Source organism: Haplochromis burtoni, unplaced genomic scaffold, assembly GCF_018398535.1.
Source record: "Haplochromis burtoni strain Fernald_Lab_line unplaced genomic scaffold, NCSU_Asbu1 Contig_230, whole genome shotgun sequence".
NCBI classification, from domain to species: Eukaryota; Metazoa; Chordata; class Actinopteri; order Cichliformes; family Cichlidae; genus Haplochromis; species Haplochromis burtoni.
The window spans coordinates 665,909-684,940 of record NW_024582591.1 but is presented as its reverse complement, the minus strand read 5'-3'; the positions used below and the strand labels follow the sequence as shown (position 1 = coordinate 684,940).

The following is a 19,032-nucleotide window of genomic DNA, read 5'->3' as shown; positions in this document are numbered from 1 at the left end:
AAACGTGTTTTTCCTGCGCCTTCTCTTTTGCTTTCCACCAGCAGCACACGTGTTCTCACTGAATGTGCGTTTCGTGGTCGTAAGCTAACACACAGCCCATATTTTGGCTCATTTCAGCCGTTTTCCTTCTCTCTCACTTTTTTTAAAGGTATCTCATAACTTGGTGACCTGGTAGCAGCAAAATGACCATAATCCTGCGACTGAAAGGTCTGGATGCCAAGGCGGGTATTGAAGATATTCGGGCTTTCTTTGGCTCTGTGCGAATTCCTGATGGTGGAGTGTGCATTGTGGGAGGAAGGCTCCAAGAGGCCTTTATTGCGTTCAACACAGAAAGAGAGGCTCAGCTGGCCATGCGGCTGACTGGAAATGTACTCAAAGGCTCTAAGGTGACTCTGCACATAAGCAAGATGGAAGAGCTGGAGCATAGATTAGAGACAGTTTTAAAGGAGAAGAAGAAAGCCTCCCACCATGCTGTTAGACTGCGACCACGTGCAGCTGTAAATCGCATGAGTTCAAATACAAGGCCTCGCGATAATACTGCAAGTCTTTCACCTTCTTCTACATACCCAGTTAGTCGTGCTAGTTCAAATCTATCTGTGAAGGCACAGAATGTTCATCACAGTACTGCAGATATACAGACTTCAGATGCACAATCTCTTGATCCCAGTGCAGCCTTTCTTCTTGGGATTTGTACTGTTCTCCAAGGTCTTCAGCCAACCCACCAAAGAGATGTCCTCATCGCAGACAGTCCTGCTGCTGTAGGGAAAGAGGAGAGGACACCAGAGCAAACTCTAAACTCACAGCCAGGCTACGTCAGGCTCTTTGGTCTGCCACCCTCAACCACAAAAGATGATATCTGCCATTTTTTCAGAGGGCTGACTGTACAGGAAGCCATAGTAAATGTGAGGTTGGGATTAAACCATGGCTGCCTTGTGAAGTTTGCTACAATGCAGGATGCAAGTGCTGCTCTTAACTTTAACCAGCAATCACTGGGCCCCTTCTGCGTGGATGTTCGTGGAGCGTGTGAGAAGATATGGAATAGCGCGCTGCAGGAATGTGAAGATGCTGTTGATGTTGAGGCGATACAAGAACGCCACCAGTACCCTCTTAAAGAAAGTGTAAACCACAGGCAAAAATCTGCTTCTGTACTGCGCCCCAAGAGGAAGTCCATCAACCAGCTGCTAACTAATGGACCAAAAAAGCTAAAAGTTGACAGTGAGTCAGGAACTCCAGCTGTGGAGTACATTGTTATGGTAAGCAATCTGCCCAAAACGATGACCAAGACTGAAATAAAAGAGTTGTTTGGATGTGCAACCATTCCACACAAAAATGTACTGCATCTGCTCGACAAAGAAGGCAACAGAACAGATACTGCTTTTCTCCTTTTTAATCGAACTGAAGATTTCGACTATGCAATGAATCTCACTGGCTGCCACGTAGGCTCCAATACTATTACAGTCTCATCAATCACAAAGGAGGCAATGAGAGAAAAGATGAGCAAAATGCATCTTAAAAGTCTCAAGCATCGTCTAAAGCCCAAAGACCCAAGAACGAAACCAAATCTAAAGAGGAAATCTGGCCTAGTTGATGCCTCTGAGGGGTCACTGGGTGCGGACATGGGCCTGGAAGCTAAGACTTGCCTGTTTATAAGAAACATGCCGGCAGATGTGCAGAAAGATCAAATCAAAAGCCTTTTCAGCAAGTACAAAATAAAGAAGGACAACATTGCGTTACTGCGCAACAGTGAGGGAAGTGGCATCGGTGAGGCCGTGATTCAGTTTAAGTCAAAGAAGCTTGCTGCGCTGGCTCAGAGGCTCCACGGGAAAGACTTTCTGGGGACGAAGGTGCTTCTGACATGCATTACCATGAGGCAGATGGAGGACATCTTGGCAAAATAAGTTTGACAATTTTTAGACAGCGCTCTAATGTGGACAGAGCTGTGCGAGACTGTTCAAAGCTTTATTCATTCATCCATTTATTCATTCAAGTTTTTGACCAGTTCTGTTTGTGGCAACATTTCTTGCATGAAACATGATTCCGCTTTTCTAATACCTTCCTGTTCATAAATCATTTGTACTGTTTAAAATAAATCTTGAAATACTTTGTTGGTTTATTTATTCACCAAATACAACTGCCAATGGAAAAATCCCTGTTGGATGGAAGATGGAACTTTCAGAACCTGCATCAAGATGAAAAGAAACCAATCGAGCTAGTTATTTGTGTCCGATACTGCACAAGGAAGGTCTCAAATACAACTTCCTAACCTAGAGGATCCGTCAGCATCTGGAAATACTTTGATGGGGACATGAAATCAACCACAAATATATCTTTATGTCCATTAATAGCTTTTAATCGCTGTGAAACTTAAACTAAAATGATCAGGTAAAGTTGCTGGATACAACAGCAGACATGTAAATCCTTCCACGTTATAAATCTTGCCATATTATGAAGAAATAAACATAATTAAAACAAGGACAGCAAAAGACTGAAAACCCAGTGCATGAAAATATATATTTTTTTCAAAAGTACATGAAATCAACATCTGGACAATGACCCCTGTGCATGTAGTACAGAAAGATGAGAAGACAGACTTGTTGCATCTCTTATTTGTAATACCTGGGCGGACCGTCATTGTATCGGGATGGACCTGCAAAAAAAGCAAACTATTAATAAGTGGACAGCAAAGAATGATGCCTCACACGCTCCTTTGGAGTCCTTCATTTAACAGTCCTTGATATTTGAGCCATGGATCTGTCATAAAAAGTCTGGGAGAAGGTGCATGTATACCTGAGAGGCCACCTGAGAATCGGTTGCTACTGCTTTGCATTCTAGGGGGTGAAGAGAAGTTTGTGGAACTCAATGATAAGCTGTTGGGCCCCTGAGGAGGAAACAGATGCCACAAAATAAATGTTTTAATCTGAGGGACAAGTGAAACATCTGAAAAAGTAAATCTGGTTTTGCTCATCCTTTCAGAGCAAAGGAAACCTAGTGCACACAGCTGAAATGGTTAAAATTAAATTAGAACTTTAGTACTCAGCTCGCCAAATAAGGTTTGAAGGCTGATCTTTAGTGTTTGGTTTCAAAATGATTTCTAGGATAGATACTGTTAAAAAAAGAAGAAGAAGCAACAACTCAAAACAACACACCCCTGAAACACTTCTGAGTCGATACTCCATCAGCACATCTGTTAGTTTCTGCGTCACCTTCAGCACCAGCTGGGCATCGCTCTCATTCTCTATCCTGAAAGTATCCTAAAAACACATTTTGTAAAATTACTTTCTGAATATAAATATGAATATAAAAAAAAGAAAGAAAAGATGCTGACTTTAAACCTATTGTAAGAAACCTACCAGGTATGTGAGCAAAGTATGGGGAAGGCTGCTAGATTCTGGAGCTGCCCCCATTAATCCCGGCCTGTCCATTGGTCTGTCCATCAAGCTACTACCCATCCGGTTGCCCTGGTACTCGCCTGAATACATTTTGTTTGGACGTTCATCCAGCAGTCCACTCCTTCTGTAGGTGTCTCTTCCACTACCTGAACCGCGACCCATATTATCCATGAAATTTCCCCGATCCATACCAGAGTCAGAAAAGTCTTCCCTGGAGGAGTAGCCTCCAAAGCCGGACTCCCCAAATTCATCTACGGGATAATCAGGATGAAACTCCCCTGGGAATCTTGATTCAGAGAACCTGGGACCTGTGAGATTCAGGTTTATTACATTTCAGTTCACATATTTTTATTTTAATAGAACAGAAATATTCATGCACATTGAGAAAATTAATGTCAATCACAAAGAACTCGCCAAAGGGTGGCCCCATTTGTCCCATTCCTGGAGCTGGTGAAGGCCCGGCTTTAGGAATAGCAGAGCCTGTGATGGAAGGATGTGTGAAATTAACAACTAATGCGAAAGAATGGAAATCTTTTAGTGTTGTTGAATGCTAAGCTAAGCTTTGACCCCAGCTAAGTAGGAAAAATTGTTGTTATTTATTTTTTAAACTGAGAAGCTGATCTTAGTTTTTGAGAACTTAAAAACATTGGATGCAAACAGAGCAGAATAACTTACGTAGTCCTTTAAAAGCAGGAATGTCAAAGGGCTCCCTGAGGATCACCTAAATGTGACAACGGGAACAGAAAATGATCAAATCCAACATATTGTTAAGTGCACCCACCCCTCGAATGTAAACATGGGAGACTTTTAGCCCCATCTGCAATATAAAAGTTTTATGTGGACCAAACAAAGATGAAGTTATCTGGCAGTACCTTGGAGACGGAATTTGAACTTTTGTCTAGTAAGAGAAAAGTAAAAATCCCAGAGCAAACACACCAATTCAGCAGACCAACATTACATATAACATAAAAACTGAACTATCACAGGTGTAGCGCTCACCTTGATTTGTCCGCTCACCTTGATTTGTCCCCTCCCCTCCGTCTTTTCAAATTCAGCCGCAGCTTCTTTAATGGATTTTCTGATAGCAGGGTCTTTCACGGCATCTTCCTCCTCATGCGTAATCTTGTCAGGGTGGGTCTTTTTCTGTGTGAAAATCAGAATAAAAGAATGCAAATGATTCTGCAACCTCGTGTGCAGACTTTGAAACAGACAACACTCACCATGTATCTATAGCAGTGTTTCCAGCCTTTCACATGGTCAACAATGTCATGCTGCAAGCTGGCCATGGCGCACAGTTTGCACTGGTAGTGTGGAGGGACAGATTTACTGGGGCTGCGGTACTCCCACACATACTGAAGGCCTGCAGACACAATGATTATTGATTATTCACTTCTTTATGCAAGAAGGAGAGGAGGTAAAGTAGATAGATGTGAGGAAAATCCCTACGCTGCTTACCAATCACACAGTCTGTGATACCCTTCAAGATTTTGTTGAGCGAGGGCACAGTATGGATAGAAGATCCTTTGGAGAAAACTGGGAAAACATAATAGTGGTCAGCATTAAGTAGAGGCTGAATTTATAACTAAAACAAGACATATCCTGAAAACTAGTAAAAAACTAATTGCAATTATACTGTACTGTTTCACAACCTGCAATGTTTAATGGACTGGAATTTATTCCAGATTTTACATGGATGGATCAACCCAAACTTCCCATGTGAGCTTGGGAGAAAAAACAAACAAACAAAAAATAACAGGAGCTCTAAGTTAACCCCCATTTAGGCCCAAACTGAGCTGCAGAACAACACATTCTGTGATGCACTGCTTCTCACTGTGCGCAGCCGCAGAGCGGTAACTTCTGTGTTGCATTCACCAAAGCATTCCTTTTGCAAACGCACGATAAAATTAACACATAATTTAAAAACAAAAAAATTCTGCTAAGCAGGCAAAGTTTATGTCTAAGAAAAAAAAGTTGAATGCAAGTCAAGCCAGTGTAACACAGGCAACTGGTAAAAAATTGATATTGCATTCAGCAGTATTAAAAAGAAACAAGTGCATTAAAACTTAATTAGTAACCGGTGCAGATGCATGGTAGCATAAGCCATGTGTCGTGCGCTTTTAAGGATAATGGTGCTGCTCTTCAGTGTAGCAACATCTTAATGAGACTGGGTTGGGTTGTTATTCAAATTATTTAGAAAACGTCCAAAAACCATTCCGAAAACTGGACTTCTAAATAGGAAACTTTTAAGCAGGAAATGTTTTGCGTGAATACTTTTGCAGTGATCTCCAAAGACCAAAACAGTAGACTGCACCACATAAGACTCACCACCCCCATCCTCAAATCTCTGAGGTTGTGAGCCTCACTGAGTGGTGAACATGCCACCACACGTGACATGAAGCATGGAAACCAAGGTCTCAAGCTTCAACTCTCAACACTGGAAGTGGCACCGTGTGTAAAAGGACTTACCTATATCAGCAGAATGCTGCAGCTGCCTTCTCTGTCAGCAGAGGGAATAAACCCACGAGAAGGAGAGAGACACACAGGAAATTAGTGACAGGATGACACTAAGCAGAGGACTGAACTCCTTGTCCAGGTCCGCCACACAACCATTACGTTCTCATCCTCTTTGACGCCTGCATTAAGCAGTGACAGTCACAGGAATGTGTATAAATGGTGTCTAAATCCTCAACAAGTGAGAATGTAGACCAGCAACAATTTGTTACTACAGGGAAGAAACTGGGTTGTTACACCTGCCGCAGTGGCCGCACTGAGGGAGGCTGAGGTCAAGACCTCAGCGATCTGACAATGAAACTGGTAGAAGAGAACATGCTCTTCTACCACCGTGCACTGTGGTCAGTGTGATGTGTTTGAAAGCCCCAAATTTGAGCTTGACAGACAACAGCAAACAGAAACCCTTTGGAAACAACTAAACATACACCCCCTTCAATGATAAGAGTGATGTCAGCTGTGTGAAATATGGAGGTGGTTCCCGTTAGAGGCAGGTGCTGAGGTGGACGCCACTTCATTTGAGGATACCTACTAATAAAGAAAACATATTTCCAAGCATACAACTTTCTTCAAGATAAGCAAAAGGAGATAAGACAGACATAAGCAGCCAAAAATTGAAGACACTGAGTTTAGATTATTGAAGTTAAATATCTAAGCAGAAATGTAAATAATCACTGTAATTCCTGCAGTGATTTACTGTTTTGCAGCTAATTTACATTTTAAGTAACTGCATGTTACTGATAAACACCAGGAGAGTGTGGTTTGGAGATAGAAATCCAGGACTGAGGGTACTCTGCTGTAAAGTACTGACTTCACCAGTGGAGCTTTGTTCACTGGTGGGAGATCATAATTTTTGTAGCAAATAATGAACTTTTGAGTTTTTAACCTCATGCACAGTGGTTGTACAGAACGGTGACGTGTCTACTACCTGCCGTTTAATTGAGCAGTGATGTAACAACGTCTCTTAGGGAAAAACTGGACTGGATATGTCGCCATTGACTTTAAGTCCTCGAGGATTTGAATCAGCAAGTGATCCGTGACTACCACTTTTGAATGTGACAGCGCTCAGTAGTAAAAAATGAGTGGCCTGCCATGTGGTACCGTTTAAGAGAAGCCAGTTTATCTCACTTTAGAATATATTCGGAACACCAACGTGAATAAAACCAGTGTTAAAAACAAACAAACAAAACAACAATTCTTTAAACCATAACAGGTTTGACAGGCCGCAGATGTGAGGCCAGAGCCAGTGAATATTGTCTTCAGTAACAAGACTGCAAATGAAGCAGGCCTGAAGGCACAGGAGCAAGCAGGAAGCCCACAAGTTCAGGGCTGCTGCACCCCGGCACTCCATCAGGTACCACAACAGCAAAATTTGGGGAGGATGGGGGGAAATTATAGGAAAACCCACATTTTTACTTTAGGTTTTTGATACTGCACACTTGGGCTCATGTGGTACTGAAGTAGAGCCAAGGACTGACACTTACCTTTGGATTCTTCTTTGGATTTGGGGGCCCACTTTGTGCTGGAGGCTGGTTTCCTGAATTCTCATCCTCCATTTCCTCAGCGTTGTCACTACAAGACAAATGATGTCTTATTGCTGGTTATCAAATCATTACACATACTAGAACTAATTGCACAGTTAAAACTAGGGATGCGTGCAAGCAGTTGACTAATCGTCGCTGTGTCACTAGTCAACATTAAACATACTCGTTGTTTAATCTAATTGTTCTAAATTACATTTTTTAAGTGATGCCCAATGCTGCTAAATTGTTATGCAGCCATCTGTCACTAGATGGAGCATCGGTGTTGAAAAATGCCACAAATCTGTTACTCTAGGTCTGATTTTTTGTTAACACTATAATTGTTAATTCTTTTAAAGATGAAAGAATGAGACTCCAGATACAAGTGGCAGAAATGCGCTTTCTCTGAAAAGTGGATGAGCTTTTCCTTAGTGATAGGGTGAGCAAAGTAGAGCTCTGAACTGGGAATTTAAATTTACTAAAAGCTGCTGATCATAGAGGTATGGGACATGGGTTTGTAAGAGATCTGATAAATAACTTGGAGCAAGCCCATGCAAGCACTTATATGTGAGAAACAATATTTTAAAGAGGACCAACATGCTATGTAGCAATTTAAAAGGTTATATGATAATTCTTCCAACTATTTCTTGGGAATCAACTGGTACATGGAATCAGCAGCATTGTGAGCCAACTGCAATTGTAACAATTATGTTTTTCTCAGTCCAAAATACACTATATGGACAAAAACATTTCCTAATATACACCACTGCAAAAGTCAGTTTGTGAAATTTCTTCCCTAATAGATATTCCACAATCGGTGACCATGTAAAGTTACAGAGCAGTATCGCTGAGATGGATAGTGTGTAAAAGCCACCAGTGCTCTGCTGACCCAGTAACTGCAGAGCTCCAAACCTCCTGTGGCATTGACATCAGCATGAAAACATTGCCCAAGGGGCTTCATGGTATAGGTTTTCCATAACTGAAGAGTAGTACCTCCTAATTCAGATCAAGGTAATGGCTCAGTCAAGAGTAAAAATATAGAGCAACCTGATTGCAGCTACTAAAAAACAACCAAACAACTAAAACCTTAACACCGCATGGTCGATGTATTAAATATTTTCACATTCTGCAAGTTGTGGTGACTAGATGCCTGCCCAGAGTTGCACACCCACAACTACTTTTGACCACAAGGTGACTGCACAGGTCTGATAGAAGGAAACCTTTCTGAAAACAGTCACACTCTTATTTGGACTGATGGTAATTACTCTCAGACAAACTGCTGAAGCTTTACAAATAATTACCATTTAATTTATAAATGCAGACAGATTGGCAACATGTTGCCAATCTGTCTGAATGAGTCTGTGTCAATGAGCACAATTTGAGGGGACTCGACATAACTGACTGCTAGCTGGTTGTAGTCTGCTTATATTCTTGTTGAAAAAAAAGGTTGCTGAGTATAAATGTAATAGTTAAATGTGAATTTGTGCCCATGTTTAGGCAGATACACGATTTTCACAAGGGTGAATACTCAAATCTTGATGTGTTAATCACTCGTCCTCGGATCACACTATATGTTGTAAGATATGTAACGTCTTTTAAAATATGCAAATCTATACTATATTTTAGAGTTTGATAATGTTTATCTGATTGCAAAAAACAAAAAGGAGAATTTATAAATTTATAACATTTTCTCTAAGTTGCGACTTTCTGATCCAGCCAGGTGATTAGCTGTTAAATTTGTTTTGGGAAACGTGCTACACCCCATCTACATGTGCTTTCGAGGACTAGCCATTCAAAACAAAGGGCAGTATTGTTACTACAGACAATACTTTTTAAACGATCTTAGATTTCTTTTTTCAGTATTTTAATAACTTTATCAACGAAACAGAACAGCAACAGTACTGGTGAAAAGGTAGCAGCGTAGGCGGAAATAAATCTAAGTAATACAAATACAAAAGAAGAAAGGGCCACCTTTAAAAAAAATCTTGTAATATTGAAAACTCAGTTTTAAACCTGTCGTTAAATCCTCATCTTAATTATCTTATATTTGTATTTAAGTAATTCATATCTATTTTGCTCATAATTATCATTTGAATGCAGGAACAACAACGAAACAGGGAGTCTCAAAAGTGTTGTCTTTTAGTTAAATATTATCACCAGAAACACAATTTTCTGCAGTATCGCCCAAACAAACTTCAATGCGTCGTAGTTTTATTTAAAAAAACAAAAAGATTTAAAGACGTCTCGTTTCTTTAATCATCAAATGTTAGCGCTGTTAGCTGTGGGAGGGCCACAAGCAGAGCCTTAATTTACATAAATTATTTGAAAAGAAAATGTGCCTGTAAGACACATCTTAGCGACCGCAAACGCCACATATGATAGCTATCCACATAACGTAATCAAGTGTATTATATTATCAAACTTACACGAGATAATTAAGTGCAAACCGCGAGTTCTTCCTAGCTCAAGGTGAAAGGAGAATACAATACAAACCGAGCTTCGGGAGAAAATTGTAGTCTGATGAACTCGCCGGTTAAAAAACAAACAAAAACAAAACCAAAACAAAAACATGATGTAGCGCTATTTTGTGTCCGCGCTTCACAGAAAGACCTAATCTATTCTCTTAGAGGAAACAAAATGACAATTATTATCATTTATTTGTGCTTTCAATTTTATTATAAACTATTAAGTTAATTGTTCCAAGGCATCTTCGAGGGCAGCTTTTTTTTGGTGCGTTTATTTTATACACCGCATTAGCGTCCAGCAGCAAAATTGAAGAGAAATAGTGAATTACCTAAGAAAAGAAGGCTTGTGTTTTTCATTTTATTTCAAGTTTGCGCACATGATGACGCTCGAGCAGCTATAAACTCGCACTTTGCCCCAGTTTGGTGGTTTCATTTATTATAAGCCCCGCAGGAGCAGCAGCTGAAGTGCACACATCTAACGCGCACTCTTTGTGACCATGTACACACACATAATCAAAGGACCCAATGTAGCCACACGAGACCGAATAAAGATCATTTTCTTTGTTTATGTGTGTGTATGTTTAGTCGTTAGCCGGGTGGACACATTTTAATGGATGCTTTATGTAGTGTAAATTTCCGACTTTAGACTGCAGACATTTTTATTGTGGTGAGTACAATTAACTACTACCGCTAAAAACTGTTGCAAGGAAATGATAGATAAGTTAGCAGAGCAAGCTAGCTGTGCTGCTGAGTATCGAAATGTACTATTGAGAATAAAAATAACAATCTTAATGGACCTGACACAAATTATGTTATTATTGATACGTGTTATGTGTCATTAAAATGAGTGCATTAATTCACTTCCCGCTATGTGTCATTACACTGACAGCAGTCTAGACTGCAGAGATGAAGGCCAAAAAGAAGAAGAGGCAGGATGACTTCCAGAAAGTGAAGCTAAAAGTGGGAAAGAAGAAGCCCAGAGCTGATAACGCCACCAACACCAACTTTCGGTCCAAGGGGATTTATCTGTCTGAGCAGCTAAAGAGAGACACGAGTGGACCCACAACACACAAACAGCTCGGTATTAATGTAAGATCTGAGATCTTTTCAGATTTTAGCAAGTTAAAAAAAAAAGCATGCTATAGGCTTGTTTCATTGAATATAACAAGTTCGTCTTCTTCCGTAGTGAGAGTAGAGAGCAAGTAGAAATATGTTGCGGACGGAAGAGGAATGAAAGTCAGTAGAAGCAAGACAGAATAAATGTGTGTGAATGAGAGTGAGGCAGGTGGAAAGGCGAAGATGCCAGGATTAGAGGTTGTGAAGGTGGATGAGTTTAAATACCTGGTGTCAGACATGCAAAGCAACAGACAGTGTACATGAGATGTGAAGAAAAGAGTGCATGCAGTGGACAGAGATGGGTGATTTTTGACTGAAGGAAAGCTGCAAGAGTGCTGTGATCTATGGTTTGGAGACATTTACTGTGAGGAGGCATATGATCCACTGTGGTGACCCTTAAAGGGAGCAGCCAAACGAAGAAGAACAACAGAAACAAATTTATCTCATTTTATTCCCTCCTTCCACAGGACCTCCTGTCTCAGCTGCACCATTACAACGCGAATGTGAAACACAGTGCCTTGTTAGGTTTGAAAGAGTTGCTGTCCATCAGTCCCTCTTTGTTAGAGCAGCATCTTTCACGCTTGCTTTCAGAAGTGGCAGCTGTTTTAACAGACAAGGATCACAATGTTCGTGTGGCAGCTGCACGTGTGCTCAGGTTAGACAAGCATGTCAAAAATACAACAAACACATTTTTTTTTTCTTTGTTTAAATGTGTCTAAAGTAAACAAACTTGTTTTAACTTGCTTACAGGTATATTGCACAGTGTGTGCCTACAGAACGCGTGGCACCGTTTTTCCCCCTCCTCAGTGCTCATTTGTCTTGTGCTATGACGCATATCGAGACAGGAATCCAGGAGGATGCCATAAATGTCCTCGACGTGTTCCTAGAGCACTACCCTGCTCTGCTAGCCGCACGGCCTGCAGTTCTCCTCACTAACTTCCTAGAGATGATCTCTCACAGACAGAACAGTGGAGGAGCCAAAAAAGCTTCAGACTCCAAGGCTTGGACCTGGGCGCTGTCCATCAACCCTAACAGGGCTGTGACGAGCCAGCAGTGGCGGCTTTCTGTTCTTCTCAGGTATGGAAGCTGCATGTAAACACAATCAGGAAAAATCTAAGTGAATAACTCTGAATCCCAATCTTCCTGTTTGTTGTACTTGTATCTCAGGCTTGGGCGCTTTCTCCAGGCAGTTGTTGAGGAAAGACCAACGGAGGAAAGTGATATGTCTGTCCCAACTGAAAGAGTTTTTGGTTCTAGTGGAGAGGGCCGATTTACACCTCTTCATCTCAACTGGGAAGAGCTAACGTACAGCAAGGTTGGAGTTAAGATTTATGAACATTCTGGGGCCAAACCAACTCCACACTCCACCTTTAAACTTAGGTATGAAATCTCTGACTTTAGTAGCTGTCCAGAAATAGTTCAGTTTAAGCTTTTTTTTTTTTTTTTTCTCATTTGTTTTTTTTTTTAATTCTTTCACTGTGCAGACCTGAGCAGGATCCAGGAGCTACAGTAAGTGAGGGTCTAGACTCAGCTGAAACTGTGCAAAAGTTTGCAGCTACTCTTGTGCCTCTCCTGCTGGAAGTGTGGGTCGAGGCCAGCACCAATGACAGCCCGTGGAATAACACAGAGGGGGCCCACCTACTCACTCCAGATGCCATGTCAGTAATGTTCCAGGTCTTGTCTATTCTGCAGTTGCTGAGAAAACTGGCCCCACAGCGGGAGAACCAGGATGCACTGGTGAGATGTGACTTGCATGTCTTTTGTTTTTGTTTTGTTTTTTTCATTTTATTTTAATGTAAATGTTTGATCAACCTCACAGATATTTTTGTTTTCTTTAGGATGCGTGGTTCCGTAAAGAATACCTGGGAGATTTTAAGCAGCACTTCATTAAAAACTTTCCCTATGGGAGCCGGGATACACCCAGACATAAAAAGAAAATTGATCTCAAAAGGTAAGAAAGTTCATTCTTGGCATTCTTTTTATCTTTGGTGTTTTTATTAATACGTAGCTGTCATGGGGTGAGAAGTGGGGTACATCCAATCCAGTCCAATCTAACTTTATTTATTGAGCAGTTTAAAAACAACATAGTTGACCAAAGTGCTTTCCAGTAATAAAAAAAACAGAGATAACAGTTAAAAAAACATACATTAAGCAGACAAAGAAGTATATATAAATAACAATAAAATAAATACATAAGTGAAAAAAGGAAGATAAAAATAAATCAGTATATATTAAATATAAAACATGAGTAAAACGGACAATAAAATATACAAGGAATAAAATTAACAAAATAAAAAGATTAAGAGTGACCTAAAACTGACTAAAAGCTTTTCCTCGATACTCTGGTACTACTCCTAAAAAGCCTTGGAAAAAAGGTGTATTTTTAAAAGTGATTTGAACATTTCAAGTGTTGGGGCCAGCCTAATATGGAGGGGCAGCTTATTCCATAATTTGGGGCCCACAACAGCGAAAGCTCCGTCCCCCCAGTGTTTCAGTCTCGACATGGGGACAGCAAGGAGTGACTTGTCAGTTTATCTGAGAGACCTTTGTGGAGTGTATAGGTGTAGAAGGTCTATCATTTTAAAAGGGACAGGCAACCACTGTAAAGACAACCAGTGTACATCCTGGGCCGGTCAGCAGCCTGTTGATCGGCTGACACAGAAGGGCAGACAACTATTGAAATTTATGCCTACAGTCGATTTTGACTCTGGAAGGAAGCTGGAGTACCCAGGGAGACTGTGGCTTATGCTTCAGTTGGAAATTTACGCCATAACTGCAAACCCATCTGAAACCTTATGGCGTAACCTGACGTACATCTTGCTGGAAATGTAACTTCACGGCAGTTTGACGCAGCCTGCAGCTGCCTTGATTGGCCTGTTTAGTACCGTTATTTCCTTTTGTGCATTTATGGCTCCTTTTTTGCTACAGTTTTTGAATTTAACAATCATTGCCTGTTTATTAGGAATAATAACCCTAGCATCACTGTAAGGACTCACAAATATCAGAAAATTGCTGGAAACTATCAGAATGGACGTGTGAGAATGTACAAAAAAGTCTAGAGGGACAAATCGGTTTGCCCAGAGAAATTTGACCACAACAAAGAGCAGGCCAGGAGAGAAAGAAGTCCCAATATTTATTTATTTATTTCTATCAGCTGACACTGCTTATTTATTTTTTTAGCACCTGGCGGCTCTTTTTTTACTTCTCATCCATAAATAATCTGCTCTTTCACGTGATTCAGTTTATTTTGAAAAGTCTCAACAGGATCTTGAGCTTTATTGTGAAAGGTTTATGTGGTACATAAGCAAGCGGACACGCCATGGTGTTACTGTCGTTGTTGCTAACCACAACGCATAAAAACAGGCGCTTGTCCATCAGTAGTGTGGTTATATTAAATATAAGAGAAAGAGAGAAGTTTAAGAAATTAATATAGCCACTACAGTGACCATCAAAACGGTGAAAAAATATTGCCGTAAACAGTTTATTTTGCGACACCATGAAACAAACGATAGCGTAAAATGTAACGATAGACGTTTTTATATCGTCATTCGATATATATCGTTATATCGAACAGCCCTAACACAGAAGTCTAAATCAGGCCTTAGGTGGTAGAGTCGGCTGTCTACCAATCAGAAAATCAGTTCAAATTGTAAATGATAAAGTATCCTCGCGTTGCCGCGGTGAATCAGTTTGAGTGAACGTGAGAAAGTGCTTAGGCATAGATGTGTGTGATTGGGTGAGTGAGACTTGCAGTAAGAAAGTGCTTTGAGTAATCAACTGAGTAGAAAAGAGCAAAGAAACCACAAAGGGGTTTAAGCCCAGAACCTACTTTATGTGAGGCAGGTGAGTTCTGTTAACCTGTGGGGACAGCTGTAACCACTGTGCCGCAATGTTGCTTCTTATTTGTTAATGACATTAGATTTAATGTCATTAATAAATAAGTTAGATGCCTCATTGCCCAAGGATGCATCACATTACACTTTTCCTCTGCCTGTTTCACACTTTTCTCTTGACTCACAGCTTGTGATAAGATGCAGGGAAGCTTAACGATCTGCCATCAAAGGCACTGATGAGGAACACAAACATGATATGCTTAAAATGTTTACATTTCTCAAAATATTTAAATTCACATCTTCTTTTATTTACATTTGTATTAATACAAATTTGTATTTTTTGCCATATTTGAATGGATAATAGATGTTGACTTGTTGGAGGCTGACTGCCATCTATTTAAGAACTTTTTTTTTTTTTTTAAATTCATACATTTTTTTTTTTGTAAAGTTTTGGTTGTTTTTTTTTTCTTTTTCACCTATATGTTTGTGCATAGCTCTAAACTGCAAGTTTTGAGTTCTTCGTTTTAAAAACTGTAAAAGATTTAAGCAGCCAATACAGTCTGATCCTCTACTGGTGGTTATTTACTGTGTATGAAATTCAGACTAGCTAAGATTGCCCTCATCTCACTCTGCACTCTTCAGGAGCAAACAGACAGCAGCCCTTCCTGGTCCAACTGTGGATCCTCTTGCCCTCAACATCACACTCTGCCAGGTGATGGTGTCCCTTAGCCAGAAGCAGGGCGTTGGCCAAGAGGCAGATGGAGACTGGCTGACACCACTGAGTACGTTTGTCCGAGACACTCTGGGTAGCGGAGTGAAGCTGAGCTACAGGCAGCTGCAAATGCTGCTGGGTACCGTGTGGAAGATGGTGCTCACACAAAGAAGCAAAAGTAAATATATATTTATATATTTATATATATTAATTAGAGAGAGATGTTAAAACTGTGTCATAATGTCCATGTTTGTGCAGCAGTGACAGAGGACCTGTTGGCAGCAGTGTATATCTACTACAAGCAAAGAAACCTCCCTCTGCAGACACGATCACTGCTGCTATCGTTCTACAGCAAGCTTTACCTGCAGGAGCAAGGGCATGCACACCTAACCAGGTAACTTGTTCTTACTTGCCTTGCCTTGCCTTGCCTTAACAAGTAGGATTTTTGAACAGCTGTTTTCCAAAAGTTCATGCACCACATGGCATAATTGTTGGAGATATAGAAGGCAGGATGATAGCATCAGCATAAATAATCATTCATTTGAGTTTTTTGTCGTATTTTTCTACATAATTTAGTAGTTTACACTTTGGCCAAACAAGCAAAAGATCCCTGGTTCTCTGCCGTGACAGGACAAAAATCTGGTTTAAGGAAAAATATATTTTAAATTGCAAACACAGAGCTACCTGCTGTAGCATCCACTTATGATTAAGGAAGCAGCTGAAAGTAGTTTCTCCTTCATCATTCAGGCATCCCCTGCAGTGACTTTATGCCCAAGCAGTTGTCCCAGCTCACATTTTGCTAGCTGCTGATTTAGAGTTCTTGTATACGGGTCATTCCATGTAAAATCAATCAAAGCCTCTCACGATGAAGGCTCTGGAGGGTCCCCGGATCAGGACTATGAGGTGACAGCAGCTTAGTAAAGTGAGTAAAGGGGACATGCCAAAAGAAAATAGTCACAAGCTGAATAGGCAGTAAAGCAACAAATGCAAGGAGAGTATCCCCCTGGCCCTCTGTGATCCAAGCTCAAATTGCAGGGAAAACTGTTATAAGAGTGTTATAATGTTAATTATATTACAGGTTATTCTGATAAAGAAGAAAACTTGTAGGTGAAAAGTAGAGCTTTAATATGCTGTTGCCCAAAATTGTCTTTTTGAAGTTTTCTCCAGTAAATCAGCAAACAGATAAAAGATCTAGAGTACAAATGCTTGTTACTCCACATCAAAGCCAGTAAATTGGATCAGTTCTGCTGCTGAACTTTGATATATCCCATGATATTGATGCTCACTGGTGGTCATAGAAAAAAAAAACTGTACTGAATAAGAACCAGAACTGGCTTTAGATTGTGGCATTGAAGTGTGTGCAAAATGGAGTTGATTTAAAGAGTTTAAGAGAGTTTAAAATAATTTTCCAGCCCTGGAAATTCCACTAGGATATCTTTTGTGCTCTATAAGTTATAAGAGCTCCAAAAATACTAGAAAAAATAACATAAATCAAAACTAGTCATATTTCAGCCCTATGCTGTGTACTCTAAGGGCCCGTAAATAGGAAAAAAATTGTCTTATTGTGAAAGGAAAGTTTTTCACGCCTTCATTAAATATTCTAGCTGATTCTGAGGAGGTCGGAATTGATTGATTTTATTTTTATATGGCGTGACTGTGCAGCCAAATCATGTAACCGTCACCACAGCAAAAATAAACTCATGTATCCCTCTTAACACATCTAAAACATGGAGTAATTATTAAACTGTGAAGCACTGCACATATACCACAGTCCTCTCCTACAGCTGCGTTGTTTCTGAGTTTCAGACTATCCATTTAACTTGTTCTGAATAAAAGATTGTAGAAGATTTATGATGATCATGTGTTTTGCACAGTCCACATGAAATTATGCTTTTTTTTCATGTAATTGTTTCTTAACTGTCCCAAAGAACAAAATCAAAACTAACCGTTATCACATCTGTGGCTTCCCTGAATAGCTTTATTTTTGCTCGTAAACAAAATGTAGTGTAAAAATAAATCTGTCTCACTTTTGTGGTCACATTAACTTGTGCTCAGATGTAAGAACTGTAACAGTTGTGTAATAACATCAGGCCTTGATGTGGTGGCCTTGGGTTCACATGCCCTTTTTGTCTCTCTCTGAAGGAGCAAGGTGCTGTCTCGCTGGTTGGCATCTCTTCCTGTGCAGTTGTCCCAGTTGGGCCACCGTAACCCAATGCTGTCTGCGCAGCTCATCCTTTCCATCCAGGCCGCTGCTTCTCGAGGCAACAAAGACCTGCTCAGCAGTCTGCAGACGCATGCCTGCACGCTGTATGGTGAGCATGAAAATGCAGTGATCATAATGTTTGGGGCCGCTTGAGAAATGTTTTTTGGGGTGGGGGAGCAAATGCAGCAATCATACTTGAGAACTGAGACCCCTGAAGTGTGTAATCTGTCATGATGTGACTCCTGCTACCAGAGATCTGCACAACGAAGCAGGATTTGGACTGTTAAAGGTTCCTTCAAGTTTAGTCCTGAGTTTTCAGTATTATGGAGGTGGTTTACACCAGGATACATCGCCATGGTTACTCATGATGCAGACCTAACCAGCACAGATTATGGCTACGTCCAGACGTACACGGATATTTTTGAAAACGCAGATTTTTCTATGCGTTTGGGCCTTTCGTCCACATGTAAATGATGTTTTGGTTCACTGAAAACGGACATTTAAAAAAAAAAAACTCCTGGCAGGGTGGAGATTTTCGAAAACTCAGTTTTTGTGTTTAGGTGTGGAAACGGAGATTTACTCACGCACACCTTATTGTTTACATGAAATAAATTATATAGACAAAATAGTGTTGCTGTTAATCTTACTATTTGCAGTTTTTCCACGCTTACATATACACGGAGTTATTGTCCCTCCATTTAGAAAGACGGAGGCATCAGAGTGAACTTCGGATGTGGCCTCTACATTCAACACAGACGCTCTCACAACCCAAATCCCAATGTCGGTTTTGAATAAATATGAATAAATAATTAAAAAAAAAAATTAAATTCATTTATGCTGTATGCATTTTGTTCATTCCTAAGTTGTGAGTCTACACAACAGCCAAAATACTGTCTTTATTATTAACATTTGAAATGATGAAGGCACTTGAAAAGTAACACAAAATTATCTGCTGTTCCAGAAAAACAAAAACTTTTCAGAAGTGCTTAAGGTTTTGTGAGGGCACAAAACCCTGTTTAGTCTTTTCCTCCCAGGCTTCTGATTGGCCAACATTTTGTTTTTAGCGTTTACATGTGGACGGAGATATTTTTTTCAAAACTGCACATTTGGACGGGATTTTTTTTTTTTTAAGGAAACAGAAAATCTCCTTTTTCAAAAATACCCGAGTACATGTGGATGTAGCCTATGTTCCAAATTGAATCAGTTTTCTGAAATATAATATCACTGTTGCGCATAAAGATCTTTTCAGATCACGAAAGTCTAAAGTTTTTGACTTTTTTTTTTTT

The 19,032-nt window shown here is 40.2% G+C and overlaps 2 protein-coding genes across 5 annotated transcripts in view; one reads left to right on the top strand and one right to left on the bottom strand.

The window, feature by feature from the left end:
- The window catches only part of LOC102299729 (testis-expressed protein 10 homolog), a 29,042-nt gene that overhangs the window by 4,244 nt on the left and 5,766 nt on the right, over positions 1–19,032 (top strand). Inside the window, exons 1-10 of one of the 3 annotated variants that reach the window (XM_005937571.2) lie at positions 10,008–10,549; positions 10,775–10,971; positions 11,466–11,653; positions 11,749–12,075; positions 12,166–12,378; positions 12,483–12,735; positions 12,837–12,949; positions 15,474–15,721; positions 15,802–15,937; positions 17,686–17,855. In XM_005937571.2, coding sequence (XP_005937633.1) covers positions 10,789–10,971; positions 11,466–11,653; positions 11,749–12,075; positions 12,166–12,378; positions 12,483–12,735; positions 12,837–12,949; positions 15,474–15,721; positions 15,802–15,937; positions 17,686–17,855 — 1,831 coding nt within the window. In that variant the 5' untranslated portion in view covers positions 10,008–10,549; positions 10,775–10,788. Of the gene's footprint in view, positions 1–10,007; positions 10,550–10,771; positions 10,972–11,465; positions 11,654–11,748; positions 12,076–12,165; positions 12,379–12,482; positions 12,736–12,836; positions 12,950–15,473; positions 15,722–15,801; positions 15,938–17,685; positions 17,856–19,032 lie in introns of those variants that run through there. The other 2 variants (XM_005937570.2, XM_042226821.1) reach the window with 2 other exon arrangements.
- On the bottom strand, positions 1,959–7,463 carry si:ch211-197h24.6. Of its 2 annotated transcripts, none has more exons than XM_042226824.1 (11): positions 7,382–7,463; positions 5,856–5,886; positions 4,845–4,922; positions 4,610–4,749; positions 4,389–4,532; positions 4,065–4,110; positions 3,804–3,869; positions 3,351–3,697; positions 3,147–3,251; positions 2,788–2,878; positions 1,959–2,647 (listed from the first exon to the last, which is right to left on the bottom strand). In XM_042226824.1, the coding sequence occupies exons 1-11, from the start codon at positions 7,451–7,453 to the stop codon at positions 2,604–2,606; spliced, it is 1,164 nt and encodes a 387-aa protein (XP_042082758.1). In that variant the 5' UTR covers positions 7,454–7,463; the 3' UTR covers positions 1,959–2,603. The 2 variants fall into 2 exon arrangements, with proteins under 2 accessions (XP_042082758.1, XP_005937635.1); XM_005937573.2 differs by having other exon boundaries at positions 4,407–4,532.

Coding starts and splice junctions, on each gene's coding strand:
- si:ch211-197h24.6 (XM_042226824.1), bottom strand. CDS start 7,453: ATGGAGGATGAGAATTCAGGAAACCAGCCTCCAGCACAAAGTGGGCCC. Junction 4,533..4,609: donor AACACTGCTATAGATACATG/GTGAGTGTTGTC, acceptor ATTTTCACACAG/AAAAAGACCCACCCTGACAA. Junction 4,111..4,388: donor AGGTGAGCGGACAAATCAAG/GTGAGCGCTACA, acceptor TGTCACATTTAG/GTGATCCTCAGGGAGCCCTT.